Raw genomic sequence first — 17,776 nt, 5'->3', positions numbered from 1 at the left:
ATACATGTTCCCCAAGAATCTTGCTAAAATGCAAATTCTGATTCAGTAGGTCTGGAGTGGGGCCTCAAGTTCTGCATTTCAGTAAGCTCCCAGCTTTGGCCGCCAGCAGAGTAGCAAGGCTTTGGGCTATGGATGCAGGAGAGGGGGGTTCTTGTGCTTCCATGGTTCCCTGGCCTGGGCTCCCTGGTCTGAGTGTGGGTGTTTCTCTTTGATCTGTCCAGGTTTGGTCGCTGGCTACGGTAGCTACAGATCTTTGCCTTGGTCCGAAGTCTGACCCAGATTTGGAAACACCCTGGGCTCGACATCCGTTTGGGCGACAGCTGCTGGAGTCCCTGTAGGTTTTGAGAGCTTAAAGTGAGGAAAATGAGTGATGTTAATTTTAGGTCTGTAAACACTTGCAGTGTTACTGTCTAAGACAAAAGTGCAATGGCCTGAGGCCTGGTAAGAGGATGTGAGACCTTTCCATTCAGTGCTGCAGGAACTTCTATGCAGAACTCACTTCTTACAGCAGGAGGAACTATGTAATAGATGTCATTTATCACAAGGATTTCAGAATCCTGTGTCCTTTAGAGAGTTGTGCTTTGGCCCAGAAGTCACATCAGTCTGAACACAGGAGTTTGAGCTCTTTTTTTTTTATTTTAAAACTATTATTATTATTTTAATGGAGATTGAACCCAGGACCTTGTGCATTCTAAGCACGTGCTCTATCACTGAGCTCTATCCTACCCCCGTGTTTGAGCTCTTGAGGTAGAAAATTTCTCGGGTGCTGTAGAGTCTTGCCCCTGCAAGCAGACAAGAGAATTGCATGTTGGCCTTCGTATTTTCCAAAGGCCATGATGCTTTTACCCTTTAGGCAGTTTATGAAAACATTGAGTTTGTGTTTGACTTACTGCACTGAAATATGGCAAACTGGAAACACAATGTGCAAAATGATTTACAATCTGATACAACCATTGGAACCTCCACAGGCCCAAGTCCTGACAGGGATAGAGCAGCTCTTACTTGTTAGGTGGGGGTTTGCTTTACTTACCTGTTGAGGCAGACCTGGCACCACTTCAGTTGCCTCGTGGTAATGCAGGGATGCTAGAGCATATTCTACCCACTTCGTTTGGGGCTGAGAAGATAGTGAGTGTGAAAACACCTTAAAAAATATTAGACATTGCTTGGTAGGAAAGTATCAGTTTAACTCCATTGCTAAGGCCAAGTCCTTGTGATCCCTGTCTCCTGGTCTAGCATGGTGGTCCTGAACGGAGCAAAGGGAATACGAGTACCTGCAAGCTAAAACCGTTCCCTGTTGTCCTTACTTAATAGCTCATGTTCACCCTGCCACCTCCGAAGTCTGTGACCTGCTCCCATGCTGTGGTGGCACCGTGCTCTTGGAGCACCTTCCCCTGGCCTTGGGTTCTATGAATGGAGGTCATCAGAACCCCCAGAAAGCACTGTGATGCCTCCTTGGAGTTGGGGAGGCTGAGAGAGCATGTGTGACTGCATTTGAATGTGAGTCAAGTCTACTTAGTTCTCAGAGAAGCTACATTCCAGTCTGAGCCCAGGCCTGGAGGCCAACTGGGAGCTTTCATATTGGTTACCTGGGTCATATGTAATACTCCACTACATGTTACTCCCAAACACAGTTAGCCAAACTCAAAGGAGATCAAGCCACTGCATCTGTGGAAAGCCTTGGTTCCTGATGGGAGTTTTTGAGGCAGAATCAAGAATTCTTCCTTCTGGGGAGGGATAAATTAGGAGTTTGGAATTAACATATATAAAATAGATAACCAGCCAGGGCTGACTGTATATAACAGGAAACTGTGTTCACTTATCTTGTAATAACCTATAATGGGAAAGAATCCAAAAAAGAATAGATTTATATATATATACGTATAACTGAATCACTTTGCTGTACACCTGAAACATTGTAAATCAACTATACTTCAATTGAAAAAAAAAAAAGAGAGAATTCCCCTTCCTACCCGATGGCAACAAGCCACCATGTAATGGTGTCTGTTGTCCCTCCTTCTTCCCGCCCTTGGCTTCTTCTCTCCTTGTTCCCCTTTTCTCCAGGTTGGCTCATTACTGCCAACTCCGGGATGTGCAGACTTTGGCCATGCTCTGCAGTGTGTTTGAAGCCCAGTCTCGGCCTCAGGGGATACCCAACCCCTTCGGGCCTTTTCCCAGCCGTTCGGCCAACCTCGTGGTGTCCCACAGTCGATATGTAAGCTGGTGTTTCCTGGTTTAACCTGATTTCGCCCAAAGGCCAGCTTTCCCTGGGGGATGGCCTTGTCACGCAGCTCCCATTTGCTCCGCAGCCCAGCTTTACTTCTTCTGGTTCCTGCTCAAGCATGTCAGACCCAGGATTCAACACTGGTGGCTGGAACATAGGTGGGTACAGAACTGCCTTTGCCTGTGCTGTTTTTAACACTCTTAATGAGATGTGTACTTTGATATGTAATCTTTAGTGGATAAATAGTCTGCATATTTTCCCTTGTTTCTTATTTCTCTTTAAATTGAGTGTGATGGGGATACCATAGTCAGCAAGACCTTGGCTTTCCTGTTTGAATAGGCTGGTTTCCAGTACGTCTCTGTGCCTTGCTGGGTTGCTTTTCACTTTGTAAACTTGAGAAATGACAGTGGGACTTCCCCCAAACCTCACCCTTCTCCCTTTCGCACATGCCCCTTCCTCTTACCTGCCTCTACTCGTGTACTTCTTTCAATATAGAGAAATAAAACTGACCCTGATTCCAGCTGGTCTTAAAGGTCTATTTAACAAGTAGGTATTTTGTATTTTCTGGGTTTTTTAAATTTCTTCTAAAAAATGATCTTAATTTTCTTTTTTTTTCTTTTTAACAGCAACATTATTTATAATTGCCAAGATAATGGAAGCATCCTAAGTGCACATCAATAGTTGAATAGATAATGGAGATGCAGCATATATATGTAATGGAATACAACTCACCCATAAGAAAGAAGGCTATTTTGCCATTTGTGGTCCTTCATTCACTTTTTTTTTCACTTCAAAAACCAGAATTTTATAACTGGCAGAGACATTTCCATTACATAAAAACAACAAAATACCTAGAAATAAACTTAACCAAGGAGGTTACCTATACTCTGAAAACCGAAATGACACAAAGAATGGAAAGATACCTTGTGCTCTTGGATTGGAAAAATCAGCACTATCAAAATGACCATACCACCCAAAGCAGTCCACAGATCCAGCGCAACCCCCATCAAAATACTCGCGACATTCCTCACAGAACTAGAACAAACAACACCAAAATTTATAAGGAACCATAAAAAACCCTGAACAGCCAAAGCAATCTTTTGTAGGTCTCTTTTTTTTTTTCTCTTCTTTTTGTTCTCTTTTCTTATGATTTGATGACTAGAGAAGGTCCTTTAACATTTGTTGTAAAGCTGGCTTGGTGGTGCAGAAATCTTTTAGCTTTTGTTTATCTGTGATGCTTTTGATTTCTCCAAGTCTGAATGAGAACCTTGCTGGATAGAGTAGTCTTGGTTTTAAGTTTCCCCCTTGCATCACTTTAAATATATCGTGCCACTCCCTTCTGGCTTGTAGAGTTTCTCCTGAAAAATCATCTGATAACCTTATGGGAGTTCCCTTGTATGTTATTCATTGCTTTTCTCTTACTAATTTTAATATTTTCTCCTTATCCTTAATTGTTGTCAGTTTGATAACTATGTGCCTTGGTGTGTTCCTCTTTAGGTTGATTCTGTGTGGTACTCTCTGTGCTTCCAGGACTTGGGTGACTGTTTCTTTTCCCAAGTTGGGGAAGTTTTCGGTTATTATCTCTCCAAAAGTTTTCTCAGGGCCTTTCTCTCTCTCTCCCCTTCCTTTGCTGGGACCCCTTTAATGTGAATATTAGAGCACTTCATGTTGTCCCAGAGTTCTCTTAAACTATCCTCATTCCTTTTTATTCTTTTTTCTTTTTTCTGTTCCGAAGTAGTGGTTTCCACTAATCTGTCTTTTAGCTCACTGATCTGTTCTTCTGCCTCATTTAGTCTGTTCTTGGTTCCTTCTAGTGTATTGTTCGTTTCAGTGATTTTATTCTTCAACTCTGGGTATTCTTTATATTTTCCAGCTCTTTGCTAAAAACTTCACTCTGTGCATCTGTACTCCTCTTGAGTTCTCTGAACATCTTGGCCATCATTACTTTAAATTCTTTCTCAGATAAATTACCTATCTCCTCATCACTTAGTTTTTCTTCTGAAATTTTTATCTTGTGCCTTGGCCTGGGAGATATTCCTTTGCTGCCTCATATCATCTATCATTCTATGTGTTTGTGGATTCCTTCCACAGGCTTTGGGATTATTGTTCTCTTATTTCTAGTATCTGCTTCTGGTGGATAAGGCTGGACTAGAGGCTTATGCAGGTTTCCTGGCAGGAGGAGCCAGTGCCTGCCCACTGCTGGGTGAAGCTTGGTCCTGGACCTCTGGTGGGTAGGGCTGTGTCTAGGGGCATTTGTGGCTGAGGAAGTCTGCTGATGGGTGTGGCTGTGTTCCCACCCTGTATGTTGTTTGGCCTGAGGCTTCCCTACAGGCTGTTGGGTGGGGCTAGGTCTTGGTGCTGATGATCCAATCAAGATGTCAGCCTCCAGGAAAGCTCCTGTAGATGAATACTCCCGGAAGGTCCGCCACGAGCTTTATGGCCCCTGAGTGAGCTGCAGCCATCCCCCACATCCCCTCCAAATCCAGCAGGCAGGTCTGGCCCAGGTTCCTATGAAATCGCTGCCTCTGCCCCTGAACCTGGTGCACGTGAGTTTCTGTGTATGCTTCTCAAGTGAATGGAGTCTCCATTTCCCCCAGTCCCGGGAGGCTCCCAGAGCCAAGCCCCACTGGCCTTCAAAACCAGATATCCTGGGGTCTCCTTCCCTTCCCAATGCCAGGACCCGAGCTGGGGAGCCTGACGTGGGGCTTAGAGCTCTCACTCCTGTGGGAGGGCCTCTGCGACTTAACAAATCTTTAGCTTGTGGCTCGCCCACCCGGGGGTTATGGGGCCCAATTATATCGCTATCACACCCCTCCTGCTATCCTGCTGTGGTTCCTTCTTTATGTTTCCAGTTGCAGAAGATCTTTTTTGCTAGGTTCCAGTCTTTTTTCGATGGTTGCTTAGCATTCAGTTGTGGTTTTGTTCTAGTTGCTAGGAGAGGCATGCTCGTGGTCCTACCACTCCACCATTTTGACTGGAATTCAGGACCCTCTTTCTTACTCTGTCACCAGCTGAGCAGGTGAGAGAAGGCGGTCGCTGCCTGTCCTTGGGGCTGGAACTCCTAATTTTCTTGATTACCAAAGTACCACATGCCCAGTGAAGAAAAACAAACAAAAAGTATTAGTGAAGGAAATAGTAATCATTGATTCCCTTGCCTAGTAATAACATCTGTTAACAATCCAATACATTTCCTTCTAGTCTTTGTTTGTTTGGGGGGAGGTGTGTGTGTCTCTCTCTGTTTGTGATTTTGTGTTCCATTTTTTATTTTACTGTGCCACGAACATTTTCTCATGTCATGTAAAGAGTTTTTATCTATATCATTATACCAGAATTTGCTTAATCATCAAGTATCCTTATTTATCAAACTACCTTAATAATAAATAGCTTGACAAAAAGGTAAGGCTTGAAAAGTGTTCTCTTTCATTTTATTTCTCAGGATTTTCAACTTAGCGTATTTTTCTTCCAGGGAATAAATTGGAGATATGTGGCATTAGGAGAGTTTTCAGATATTTCCCATGCCTTCCCTGATTTCCGTCTTCCCTTCCCATTTGATTTTCTTCAGTGGGAAGAGAGACAGAACATACGTCTTCACCTTGGGGAGAGTCTTCACCAGAAGAAATCCGCTTTGGGAGTCTGACCTACAGTGATCCTCGTGAGGGAGAACGTGACCAGCATGATAAAAATAAAAGGTAACACCCTTGCCAGGTGGGAGCTGCACTCTAACGGTGCTAAATTCTCCAAAAATCAGGACTTTGGCTTTAAGAAAGGTAGATTAAGTGCTTGTGGTATTGAGCCTGTTTTTTCTTAACGAAATTGACTGGAAGTTTTTTGAATTTGACCCAGGCTTCTGGACCCTGCCAATACCCAGCAATTCGATGACTTTAAGAAATGCTATGGAGAAATCCTCTACCGCTGGGGTCTGAGAGAGAAACGAGCTGAAGTGCTGAAGTTTGTCTCCTGTCCCCCTGATCCTCACAAAGGGATCGGTGAATATGAATTTCTCTCTTTTCCTGTCACTCTGAAAGTTCCCATAATTTAATGTGTCCGTAACGTAGTACTTGGAATGAAGTTTCAGTTTCTCATTTATAAGCAGGAACTTCTCAAACTCCTTGAGTCTATTTCAAACTTCTGACAACCCTTGAATTTTATGGGAAGATTAAATTTTATTGTAATGGAAGACATTTTATATATAGTATTCAGCTGTTGATGGGAAGTAGGGATATTTATTCCATTATTCGACTAACAGTGATCAGACTTCTTTTAGTCACAGTGCTAGCACATTCCTTCCCCTTGTGGAGTTTACAGACTAGTGGGGGAGAAAAATAATGACAAAACGTGATCAGTATTTGTGAGCAAACAAAAAAGATGTTGGGGCCAGGGAGCAGGGATGGAGAATTTTAGAAGACATGTTGAGGTATGTTAAGAAGGCCTGTCTGAGGAGCTGAGATCTGAAGGATCGGATGGGCCACCTGTGCAGAGAGCAGCAAGAAGGCCATCCCATGCAGAGGGAGCAGGGCCGTGGGAGAAATAACACGTTATTTTAAACAAATGAAGGAAGACCAGTGTGGCTAGAACACAACGAGAAGAGTGGTGTGATATTGGACTGTAGGACTGTTAGGGACTTGAAAGTCATGGTCAAGAATTTGGATTGTATTCTTAGTCCAATGGTGAGCTTCAAAGGTCATTAAGAAGTAGGTGATATGCTATGGTTTCCATTGTAAGAGGATCACTTTGGCTTCTACAGGAATAAAGGATTGGAGGAGCGCAGGGGTAGAGGCAGAGCGATCGTTGGAAGACTGTTAGGGTCGTCAAAGGAAGACGGGCCACTCATCTCAGGGTGATATCAGTGGAGGTGAGAGAGAGATGGATGGAGTCAAAGCATATTTTAGAGGTAGACTCAATATGACTTACTAGCCAGCTGGATGTGAGCTTGAGGAAAATAGACAAAGCTTGGGAGATTCCTAAGTTTCCAGCTTGAGCAAGTGGATGAATGGTGGTGCCATATTCTAAGCTAGAAAAGATTGGAAGAAAATTGAGAAGTCAGTTTGGGTGAGATTCAGGCTGTAGAAGTCATGTAAACAGTTGGATGTGAATCTGGAGTTTAAAGAAGAGATTAAAACTAACATTCAGAATTTGGGACTCTTCAGCACAGAAGTGGTATTCAAGCTGAGAGAATGGGGTTCTCTTACCTGGGAGCTAGAGGGTGGGGAGGAAGAGTAGGGAGGGAGCAAATAAGAGAGTCCTCTCCCACTGGGCCTTGAGAGAAACCAGAACCTGGAGCTTGAGTCTTGGAGGAAAAACCAGAAACAGAGACTTAGAATGAGATACCAGTGAGTTTTGAGGAAAAGCAAGACTGTGATATGAAAGAAGTTAAGAGGATATATGTTTTCTGAAGAGGGACATAAACAGTGGCCTGAACACATGTTGATTTCCTCTCTCCCCTAGACCCCACCTCAGAGTCTGTATAGAGCTTTTCCAAAAAGGCACAACCATGCAAGGAGAGGTGATGTGGGCAATACAGTTTGGGACCTGGGAGGCAGATGGGTTAGTGGTGGCTGATTTTTACAGGAAGAAAGTTGAACCCTGAACTGGGAGGCCGAAAACACACACGGCAGAACCCTCAGAGGGCTCGGGGCTCAGTGGTACCTGGTACCTGTGGAAGTAACATGAAGGTGAGATCAAAAACAGGAGTATTGTTTGATGGCCTTTCTGGGGTCCCCAGGTCCCCAGCCCTAGTTGGCAGAACAGTTATTACCTTTCCTCTTCCCCAGCAGAGAACTAGAAGCTCATTCTCCAGAGAAGGTGACAGATTTCCAGATAAAGGGACTGCCAAGTAGCTAGCATATGAATGAAGATAGACCCAGGGATAAAGAGAAGATCCTAGAACCTTCCAGAGAGAGAAAGAAAACAGGTCACATACAAAGGGTAGAAATATGAGTAGCGTCACACTTCTCAGGGACAGCAAACTAGATTCTGGAACTGGACGATGGCAATGCAGCAGTGCCTTGCCAGTTCTCAAGAAAATGATCCTCTTGGAATCTCTTAGAATTCTAGCCTATAATTCTGTACCCAAGTTAGCCATCAAGTGTGAAAGTAAACCTTCAGCCTATCTAAGGAGGAGAAATAGAGTCAACCCAGGAAACCAGGGCATCTGAGGGATGATGGTGAAGGAAGATGTATGTGACAGACCTGGAGATAGACCAGTCCAGGTTGGAGCTTCAGAGCATTGTCTCCAAAAAGAGAAAATTGAAAAAATACCTAGTGTATTCCAGTGTTTAATGTCTTTATAGAAGATTCAGATGTTTGAGAGAGTTTGGAGATAAAGTATCAATAAACGTGTAACTAAGCAAACAAAAAAACAGAAGTAACTGTAGGAAAAACAAAATGTGCAAGAAAGGAAGGAGGTTACCATGGTACATGGCTTGGCTTGAATAATATTTACCTAGAGAAACAATGTGGAAACAATACTGATCCAACCAAAGGATCATAGAACCGTGTGGGGAAGATGAGGGACAGGTGGTATATGAGTCTGGGTGGGAAGACTGGGGAGTGAAAGGGAGCTTCCACTGTGGAAGGCAAATAGACTACTTAAATATGACAATTAAGAAATAGCTTTATAACCATATGTGGAGACAGCAAGGTAAAAACAGTAGAGACAGTTAAATGGATTGGAAGAATTTCCTTAGGGAGTGATGGGTGTTGGGGTGGAAGGGAAGGCTGGTTTTGATAATACAATGTATAGAATAATTTGACTCTTTAAATTGTGTAAATACAGTTTCAATTTTACAAAACAAGCCAAAGAAATACATCGATTTAGATATTGAATAACAAGGATTATTTTAATACAGATTATTTTGGTGCACGTCCATGAAGAAATGCAGGCACAAAATGCCGTTTGGGTAATATATTTTTCAGAGCATCCACATGCATGAAAGTATGTCAGGGAGAGATTATGATGGCCTGGAGCAATTTGTCTTTTAAGATTAGTTTTCAGGAAAATGAATGAATCACAGAGCTAGGTAGCCGATATGTCAATCCATCAGCTAGTCTCTTATTGACATCTCCTATTATAAAGGGTTCTGGGTTCTTTGGGCTGGAAAAGGAACTATAAGGTGTAGTTTGGGGAGGGGACGATTCAGGAAGTCTGTAATCCAGAGAGACAAAGCATGAGCTCCTAAGACTTAAATGATATTCAAGAATGAATAGTATGTCCTGATACCATTCAAACAATATTACCAGATTTAAAAAGCGAGGGCAGTTGTGGGGGTGGATTGTGAGAGTCACAGACAAAAACATTAAGTATTTCATCCTTTAAGTTTTTCCTTTCAAAGAGTCAGGTTGCCCAAGTACAGGAAACAGTAGGTATTAAATAGGACAAGGTTGCCAGGTTGGTCTTGTGGTGAAAAATCAGCAGTTTCCTCTCGCACTTACCACATCTGCAAGGGTCATCCCGTATCGGCAGCAAGATTTGAGGGATAAAGTTGTTTTCATTTAGGGTACTGGATTTTGGAAAGAACTGGAGGCTTCCTGTAATTTGAGGGGATAATGCTAGACAGAGTATTCTTTGAAAAATAATCTCTGTGTGAAAGATGATTTTGTTTCTGTTTTTTTTCCATTGAGGTGCGTGGCACTAGGTCAGAATGGTGGCAGCGCAAGGTGCAGCCCCACCCTCAGTTCCTGCCCCAGAGGTGCAGTTCAGCTCACCTAAATTTTATTCAGCAAGTTTCTGTTTCAGTTTATTCATTTAATGTCTTACTTACTTGGCTGGTTTTATTTACATTTGTGTAATGTGATGTTAATTAACACACACAACTCTTTTATAGGGTTAACAAACTAGAACCTCCTTATGACACTAAGCCTTTGGAGTTAGCTTCTGCCTGGAGGTTTTGTAAAGCCATGGGAGTCATAATTTGATCATTCCATGTGCCAGCAGTGTTTTTATTGTCCTCGTTAGTTCATCTGTTACGAACTAAGAATGATCCATTTCACTTATGCTGGGTTTCACCTGCAAAGCCTGTATACCTGTGGTTGTATGTCTCCTTCCCTGAGATCCCCAAGTTTGTCCATGTTCCTATGAAAGACACATGACAGCTTTGTGACTTTCTCATAGTTTTACAAGTACAGGTCTTTTATGTCCTTAGGTAGATTTATTCCTAGGTATTTTATTATTTTTGATGTGATGGTAAATGGGATTGTTTCCTCAGTTTCTCTTTCTGATAGTTCATTGTGAATGTATTTAAATGCAACAGATTTCTGTATATTAATTTTGTAGCCTGCAACTATACTGAATTCATTGGTGAGCTCTAGTAGTTTTCTGCTGGTGTCTTTAGGATTTTCTTTGTATAGTATTGTGTCATCTACAAACAGTGAGTTTTACTTTCTAATTTGGATTCCTTTTGTTTCTTTTTCTTCTTTGATTGCTGTGTCTAGGACTTCCAGTACTATGTTGAATAAAAGTGGTGAGAGTGGGCATCCTTGTCTTGTCCTTGATCTTAAAGGAAATGCTTTCAGCTTTTCACAATTGAGTATGATGTTAGTTCTGGGTCTGTCATATATGACTTTTATAATGTTGAGGTATGTTCCCTCTTTGCCCACTTTCTGGAGAATTTTTATCATAAATGGATGGTGAATTTTGTCAAAAGCTTTTTTTGCATCTATTGAGATAATCATATGGTTTTTATTCTTCACTTTGTTTATGTGGTGTATCACATTGATTGATTTGTGGATATTGAAAAACCTTTGTATCCCTGGGATAAATCTCACTTGATCATGGTATATGATACTTTTCCTATATTGTTGGATTTGATTTGCTAATATTTTGTTGAGGATTTTTGTGTCTATATTCATCAGTGATACTGGCCTATCATTTTTGTCATATACCTATCTGATTTTGGTATCAGGGTGATGGCCTTGTAGAGTTCCTTCTTCTGTAATTTTTCGGAGTAGTTTGAGAAGGATAGATGTTAACTCTTTTCTAAATGTTTGGTTTGTGAAGGCATCTGGTCCTGAAATTTTTGTTTGTTGGGAGTTTTAAAATTACTGATTCAATTTCATTACTGGTAATTGGTTTGTTCATATTTCTTATTTCTTCCTGGTTCAATCTCAGAAGATTGCACATTTCTAAGCAATTTTGAACACATTCCACGTCCCTTGGTACCTCCTAGAGGTGTTCACCAGCATGGCCCAAAGTGTGCATATGTTCTTCCTGTTAACTAGCGGTCATTCCATTGTGTATAACAATAAGAGGCAAGAGAGAAACATTAATATTATGCTCAGTGACTTAGTGTTTTTATATTTTCTGTCTTTGGGAATTTATATCTGTTTGGAAATTGTCCACACCTCCAAAGAGTATTCCTTAGCTAAATGAAATATTAGTTCGAGGTCTTAAAGTTAATAAGGATATTAGAAATTAAGTTTAAGTGACACACTATAGAGAAACATAATTACTAATGATACATTGAATTTTTCAGAGATGACATTTTAATCATTTTACCCAGATAGAAATGGAGAATAATTGTTTAAATTTATAATTATCTCAAGTGCCAAAGAACAACCCCTCTTAAAAGATGTGTTATTATAATTCAGTTTACTTGAACATACAATTTTTACATTTTCATAATTTTAAATGTTGAATTTTTTCAAACCAGTAAAACCAATGATAGTAATTTAAGAAATGTCAACTAATCAGTTTTTAATGTGAACATAGACCAAAACATCAACTAATCAGTTCTTAATGAGAACAGAAACCAAAGTCTTGCATAATATAAAAAGTTATGCTTAGAGAGAGAAGACATAGGTATCTTTAACCAGAATTGTCGAAGTAGTTTATGTCAGGATTTACCTTAACTAGGGACTGCCATAAAACTGTTGCTCTTACTTACCATGTATTTAAAATCTCTGTTGATAAATTTTTTATGACTACCTATTTATTTTTAATTTTTTACAGTTTTTAAAGGTTATACACCATTTACAATTATTACAAAACATTGGCTATATTCCCCATATTGTACATTACATATTTCTGGCCTGTCTTACATCCAGTAGTTTGTACCTTCCATCGCCCCACCCCATAACCCTCCACCCCGCCTCTGCCCCCGAGCCATGACTGCTTATTGTTGTAAAGTACAGGAGCTGGAGCCCAGGACGCTTCCTCTGCTGTAAGAGGTGGAAGAGGAGCAAACCTAGGGAGATGTGATGATTTAGGGGTTCAGAAGAAGGGGCCTACATTCAAAGACTTCTATGCTCTCAGGGAAGGGAGAAAAGAGACTGTTAGGTGAGAGAGAGGTGTGTGGGAAGACTTTAAGAAAGCGGTGGAGTGTGAAGTAGCCACCATCTGGGGTTAGAAGAGAGAGTCTGACTGCTGCCATGCCCCGCGAGGAGTCGGTCCAGAGGTGCTGTTGTGAGGCGCCCATCGTGACCGAGTGCCTTCCCTCAGGAAAGCTCACGGGCGGCCTTGGAGGAGGCCAGTGATGGGGCTCATCCAGGTTGAGGTTTTGTCGGGTAGTACCGTGAGGGAGAGAGGGGCAGAGGAGTTGAGGATTTTTCCAAAAAGTGACTATGAGGTAGGTTCGTGTAATTCAGGCTGCTCCAGGGGAAACTGCAGTCACAAAGGGGATGAGAGCGTGAAGGTGCAAGTGAAGGCGGTGGATTAGAGGTGCTAGAACAGTGACCTGGCGGGCCAGGTGTACAGAGGGTTAGTGGCGTGGATCTTGAAGACGCCAAGGATTGAGGGAAGATTGAAGTCGTCAGTGTGTTGGGAGTGTGTCCAAGATGGCAGTAGATGACAGCAGAAGAAAAGGGGGAGAGGCTGGTGAAACCAGGTGGCAGTAGCCTCAAGAGGAAAGGTACCATCTAGAGGCAATTATGTGGCACCCATCCCTCTGCCTCTCTGTTCTTAGGACGTAAGGATCCTTTTTGGGAGGTCCAGAGGCATCGGGATTTGTTTAGGGCCAGGTGGTGAGAGGACCATTCCCAGGAGAGTTTGGAGAGCACATGGGAAGATTTATACCATGGCGCCATGGAAGGCTGGGCAGGGAGGAGGAAGGATCTCCAGAGCAGCGGGAATGAAGGAGGGTGATAGGCTGTGAGCGTGTGTGGCCAGGACCCATGGTGGTAACTGGAGCAGGCTGGATGTGTGGAGGAGGCTAGGGACTGGTTGATCAGGGTGGTTCTGACCACTCTCCCTGTGCTGGGGTGGCATTGTCGTGTCCTGACTCCATCCATCTTAGGCTGCTGGGTCATTGGCAGGCAGGTAGGGAAGAGATTCTAAGACCAGCCAGCTGTCACCTGAGTCTATCAGTGCTTTCAGCAAATGTTTGTTCACCGCCTTCTCTGTGTCAGCACCTGGGATTTCATGTAGGGCCTCTGAGAGCCAGGCACCTGCCACACCCTCTGCCCCCGCCTCGCCACTGCAGTGACAGCACCTCCTCTTTATAAGATGTAGCAAGATTGTAGAAGACGGGATTCTGCTGTTTAAAAAAAAAAATTGAAAAGCATGGGTCTAATAGGATCCCACAGAATCCTAAAATGAGTACATCTTTCTTACAATGAGCAGTTCCCCTCTGTGGAACGAAACTCATCATGTCTCTTTTCTGGCATCTCCACCTTTCTCCAGAGTTCGGCGTGTACTGCAGCCACTGCCGGAGCGAGGTCCGGGGCACACAGTGCGCGATCTGCAAAGGCTTCACCTTTCAGTGCGCCATCTGCCACGTGGCTGTGAGAGGATCGTCTAATTTCTGCCTGACCTGTGGGCACGGGGGACACACCAGCCACATGATGGAGTGGTTTCGGACCCAGGAGGTGTGTCCCACTGGGTGTGGGTGCCACTGCCTGCTTGAAAGCACTTTCTGAACTTAAAGCTGTGAAAGTTGTCAGAAATCCCAGAGGACCCTCGTGCATGTGGGTGACAAGCTCTCAGCCAGGAGAGAGACTCCAGAACCCACCCCCAAGAGACCAGGATGTGTTCCCCTCAAAGATTGACATAGCCCCAGCTGTTCACAAGCCTTTGCCCTCTCTTCTTTGGCTGTTGGTGGTGGGGGTGTCGGTGGAGGAGGATGTTGGCAGATACGCAGAGCTGCACAGACAGGTGGAAGTTTTCTTGGAGAAGAGCCCCTGCCTCCAGAGCTGTGTTTACCTTTTTTTTGCCCCCGAGCAAAAAAGAACCATTTATTTCTCTAAACATCATTCGTATTTTGTGAAAGGAGCCTATGCCGAGGATGAGGAGCTTACTTTCTGAAGGATAATGTGCAAATCTCATTAGCCACTGGGCTGTGATAGTAAAGTGTGGGACACTCATGATCACTGGAGACCCAGACACACCTTTTCTGACATCACAGTACAGTCAGAGCTGTGCTTACCTTTAAGGTGTTAACCTTAAACCACGAAACAGTGTCCTTTCTGATGCCATCACAGAGACCAAAGTCAGAGGCAAAGGACAGTCCCCTGAGCCAGAGGACTATGGACATTAATTTAGTTGACAGATGGGCCTATGACATAAGTTGGTGCATTTAATGGACTGTGGCCTTTTAAAATATGAATTATAAATATGTAATGTACTTGATGATCCTTAAGACTTTTGTTTGTTTGTTATTTTTCTTACAAATGCTCTTCCTTGGCTAATAAAATTCTAGTCATTGTTTGAAAAAATAGAGATGAGGAAGTTGAACAACATTTTAGTGGATCTTTTTTTATTCTACTTCTAACTGAAATTAACGCTCTGTGATGGGACCAAAGTCAGTGCTCAACCAATTCTTTTAGCAAAAGGAAAATGAGATTACTTGCAGCATTGCTGTGAAAGTCTCCTGTTGCTGCTGTGCAGGTTGGCCTGGTTCCAATACATGTCTTCCCTCTTCTCTTGGGCTCTGTCTAGCCTTCAACCTGTGTTTATCTATGTTCCAAGTGATTGTGACTCAGATGGCCACTGATTCTTCAGAATGATTTTCAGTGTTTCCCAGTTTGTATGTGCCAGGAAAGAGAAATCTTTTCAATATCGCCTCTGAAATTGATACTTGTCTCATAGAATTTTACAATTCCAAATTGACTGACTTAAGGACTATAATTCCGTGTCTCAAAATATGGAAGTGTGGTACATCACTATGTTTTAAACTACGGGTTAGGACCCATTAATAGATTGTGAGATCAATTTAGTGGATAAAAACCAGAATTTAAAAAAAATGGATTAGAGTGGAAGAGAGATATCAGAACATACCAGATGTCGTTAGGGTAAACATTGTCTGGTGTAACTTGTTTACAAGTGTCTATGCACATGTGTATAATGGATTACAGTGTAAATTCATTTCTTACTGAGGGTTGTGGTCCAAACATTTTGAAAACACTGTTTTGGATGATGCTTTGGATGGGCGCAGAACACTGACATAAGAAGAGCCTAGAACTTGTGCAGTGAGAGCAGGAGGTTCAACCCTGGGCTCTGATGAGTGGACTGAATAACTCAGTGCAGTGGGTACACTGGGAGGCTGATAAAGCATCGGGCCAAGGAAATCTGAATTTGTTCACTCTCTCCTCTTCGCTTGTTTGTGTCAACGCTGCTATAAAGGCGCCACAGAATAGGATGACTAATTTACAGTGAGCTGAAGGATCTGTTGTGTTCCTCAGTGAAATCACACCATTTGCCAACAACGGGCTTTTTCCTCTTCCTCCACTGCTGAAGCTAATGTCAAAATTTGTCCCTGTCTGTCCCCATCAAGAATTACATGTTTTATTGTTAATTTTTCTTGGTCTTTCTAAAACTGAAAAACCTTAATAATGGGCATTAAGGAATAATGCTTAAAACATTACATAATGTCTTCTTTCAGTGTGTGCATTTTTTAAAAATTTCTAAGTTATTGGCTTAAAAGTCTAATATTTTAAAAATATTCCTGTTTGGAAATATTTTAGTCTGGATGGTGGCCGTGGTCAGTATTCTCTCTGCTTCAGAATAAATTATTACAGGCACCTAAGTCCTTTTCTGTTTGTTTTTAAAAATAATACAAGCTATGTTCTAAAGTACCTTTGAACCTGGCAAGGAAAGCAGGACTAGTAGCTTTATTTGTGCAGCAGAAACAAAAAGTTTCTTAGGGGTCTGCTGGAAAGAATGGGGGGGCCAGGGTGAGCTTCTGGGCCACCAGCTCGATTTTATGCCCCTGTCCTCACACCCCCTAAAACACAAATGGTATACTGCCATGTAGGTAGAATCGATGCTGCTTTAATTTTTTTTTTAAATTTCCTCTAATATAAAAATACATTCAGTCTAAAGCTACTGAGCTCACATGCCGGGAGCTCCTTCCCTTATTCTGTGATTCCCTGAGTGGCTGGCAGGATTTTGGAGAAAGCTGGCTCCTTTTTGGTGGCTTAAAATGGCAGGAGCTTGAGGGAAAGACAGGAGTCATTTGTGCTGTCCGAAGACCGGTGCTGTAGCTTCCCTTGTGCTGAAGGGGAGGGGGAGTTGTCAGTGGTCTCTGTGCAGCAGAACAATTTCTTAGAAGATTGATTTTGCCAGCTGTGGGAGAATCGTTCTGAAAACAGGGTTATACCATTTCATACCTTCTTCAAAGTTGGAGCTGACAATAGAGTCTTATACACACACTCCAGGGTAGGTCCCAGGGGCTGTGTTTTGAAAGCTATGCCCAGTGATAATGTCATCTGCTCCTCTTTCTAACAAGTAAAGAAGATCATCAGCTTTGAGGAAGACTTGAATACTTGTCAAGCTGCTTACAACACAGTCCCTTCTGAGGAAATCTGATAACTTACCTTCAACATTAAAAAGCAGTTTCTTCTCCATCTTTGTTGATAAACTGTTTGGTACTGATATTATTTTGCACTTGGTCTTAAAAGCACTTGATTGATTTCCCAGAACAGCCATGTTATTTTGGTTATAAATGATAAGAGCTATGATTTGGTGAAATTTTGTCAACTATGCACTGTGGCACAGGTGCAGATGGATAACCAGTCCAGTAAAATCTGATTCAGGTGTTTGTTAATTTCTGCTTCAAAAACAAAAATGTTTTCATTGCAATTGGTGAAACAATACATGGAAATAAAATTAAATTAATAAACATAAGATTAATAATCTTCCTCCAGTCTTCCCAGCAACCAGTGTTAACCTTGTGCTTACCCTGAAACTTTTCTGACATACAAACATGCAAACAAATGTTAGAAGGAATTTTTTGTTTGTAGGAAAATGTGATTATATTATACATTTTGCACTGCAGTTGGCCTTTCTCACTTGTCCTATCTGTCCCTAAGTGCCTGGAGACACCAGGCAGCACCAGGAGGGACCAGGGGAGCCCCAGTGGCACGAGATAAATTAAGCATACCAAAATAATACCACAAAGGCTCTGATAATTGGCTTTGGAACCACAGCCCACAAAAGTAGGCCAGGCCCACTTATAAAAGTTAAACCTAAACGGGTGACTGCTAAAATACAAAATTTAAATAGGACCTAGAGCCTCCTAATAACTGCCAAAATGTCCAGGATACAATGGAAAATTGCCTGTCATACCAAGAACCAGGACGATCACACTTGAATGAAAAAAGACAAATCAGTGATGCCAACACTGG

The 17,776-nt window shown here is 42.3% G+C and overlaps 1 protein-coding gene across 2 annotated transcripts in view; it reads left to right on the top strand.

The window, feature by feature from the left end:
* Positions 1-16,176, top strand: part of WDR59 (WD repeat domain 59) — a 74,832-nt gene extending 58,656 nt beyond the window's left edge. Inside the window, exons 21-26 of one of the 2 annotated variants that reach the window (XM_006207485.4) lie at positions 222-334; positions 2,062-2,212; positions 2,307-2,379; positions 5,784-5,910; positions 6,065-6,207; positions 13,836-16,176. In XM_006207485.4, the coding sequence (XP_006207547.1) occupies positions 222-334; positions 2,062-2,212; positions 2,307-2,379; positions 5,784-5,910; positions 6,065-6,207; positions 13,836-14,071 (843 nt within the window). In that variant the 3' untranslated portion in view covers positions 14,072-16,176. Of the gene's footprint in view, positions 1-221; positions 335-2,061; positions 2,213-2,306; positions 2,380-5,783; positions 5,911-6,064; positions 6,208-13,835 lie in introns of those variants that run through there. The other variant, XR_012075760.1, reaches the window with a different exon arrangement.
* The last annotated feature ends 1,600 nt before the right edge of the window (positions 16,177-17,776 follow it).

This window comes from Vicugna pacos, chromosome 9, assembly GCF_048564905.1.
Source record: "Vicugna pacos chromosome 9, VicPac4, whole genome shotgun sequence".
Taxonomy (NCBI): Eukaryota; Metazoa; Chordata; class Mammalia; order Artiodactyla; family Camelidae; genus Vicugna; species Vicugna pacos.
The sequence above is the reverse complement of the archived record's forward strand: the minus strand, read 5'-3'. Positions and strand labels throughout refer to the sequence as shown.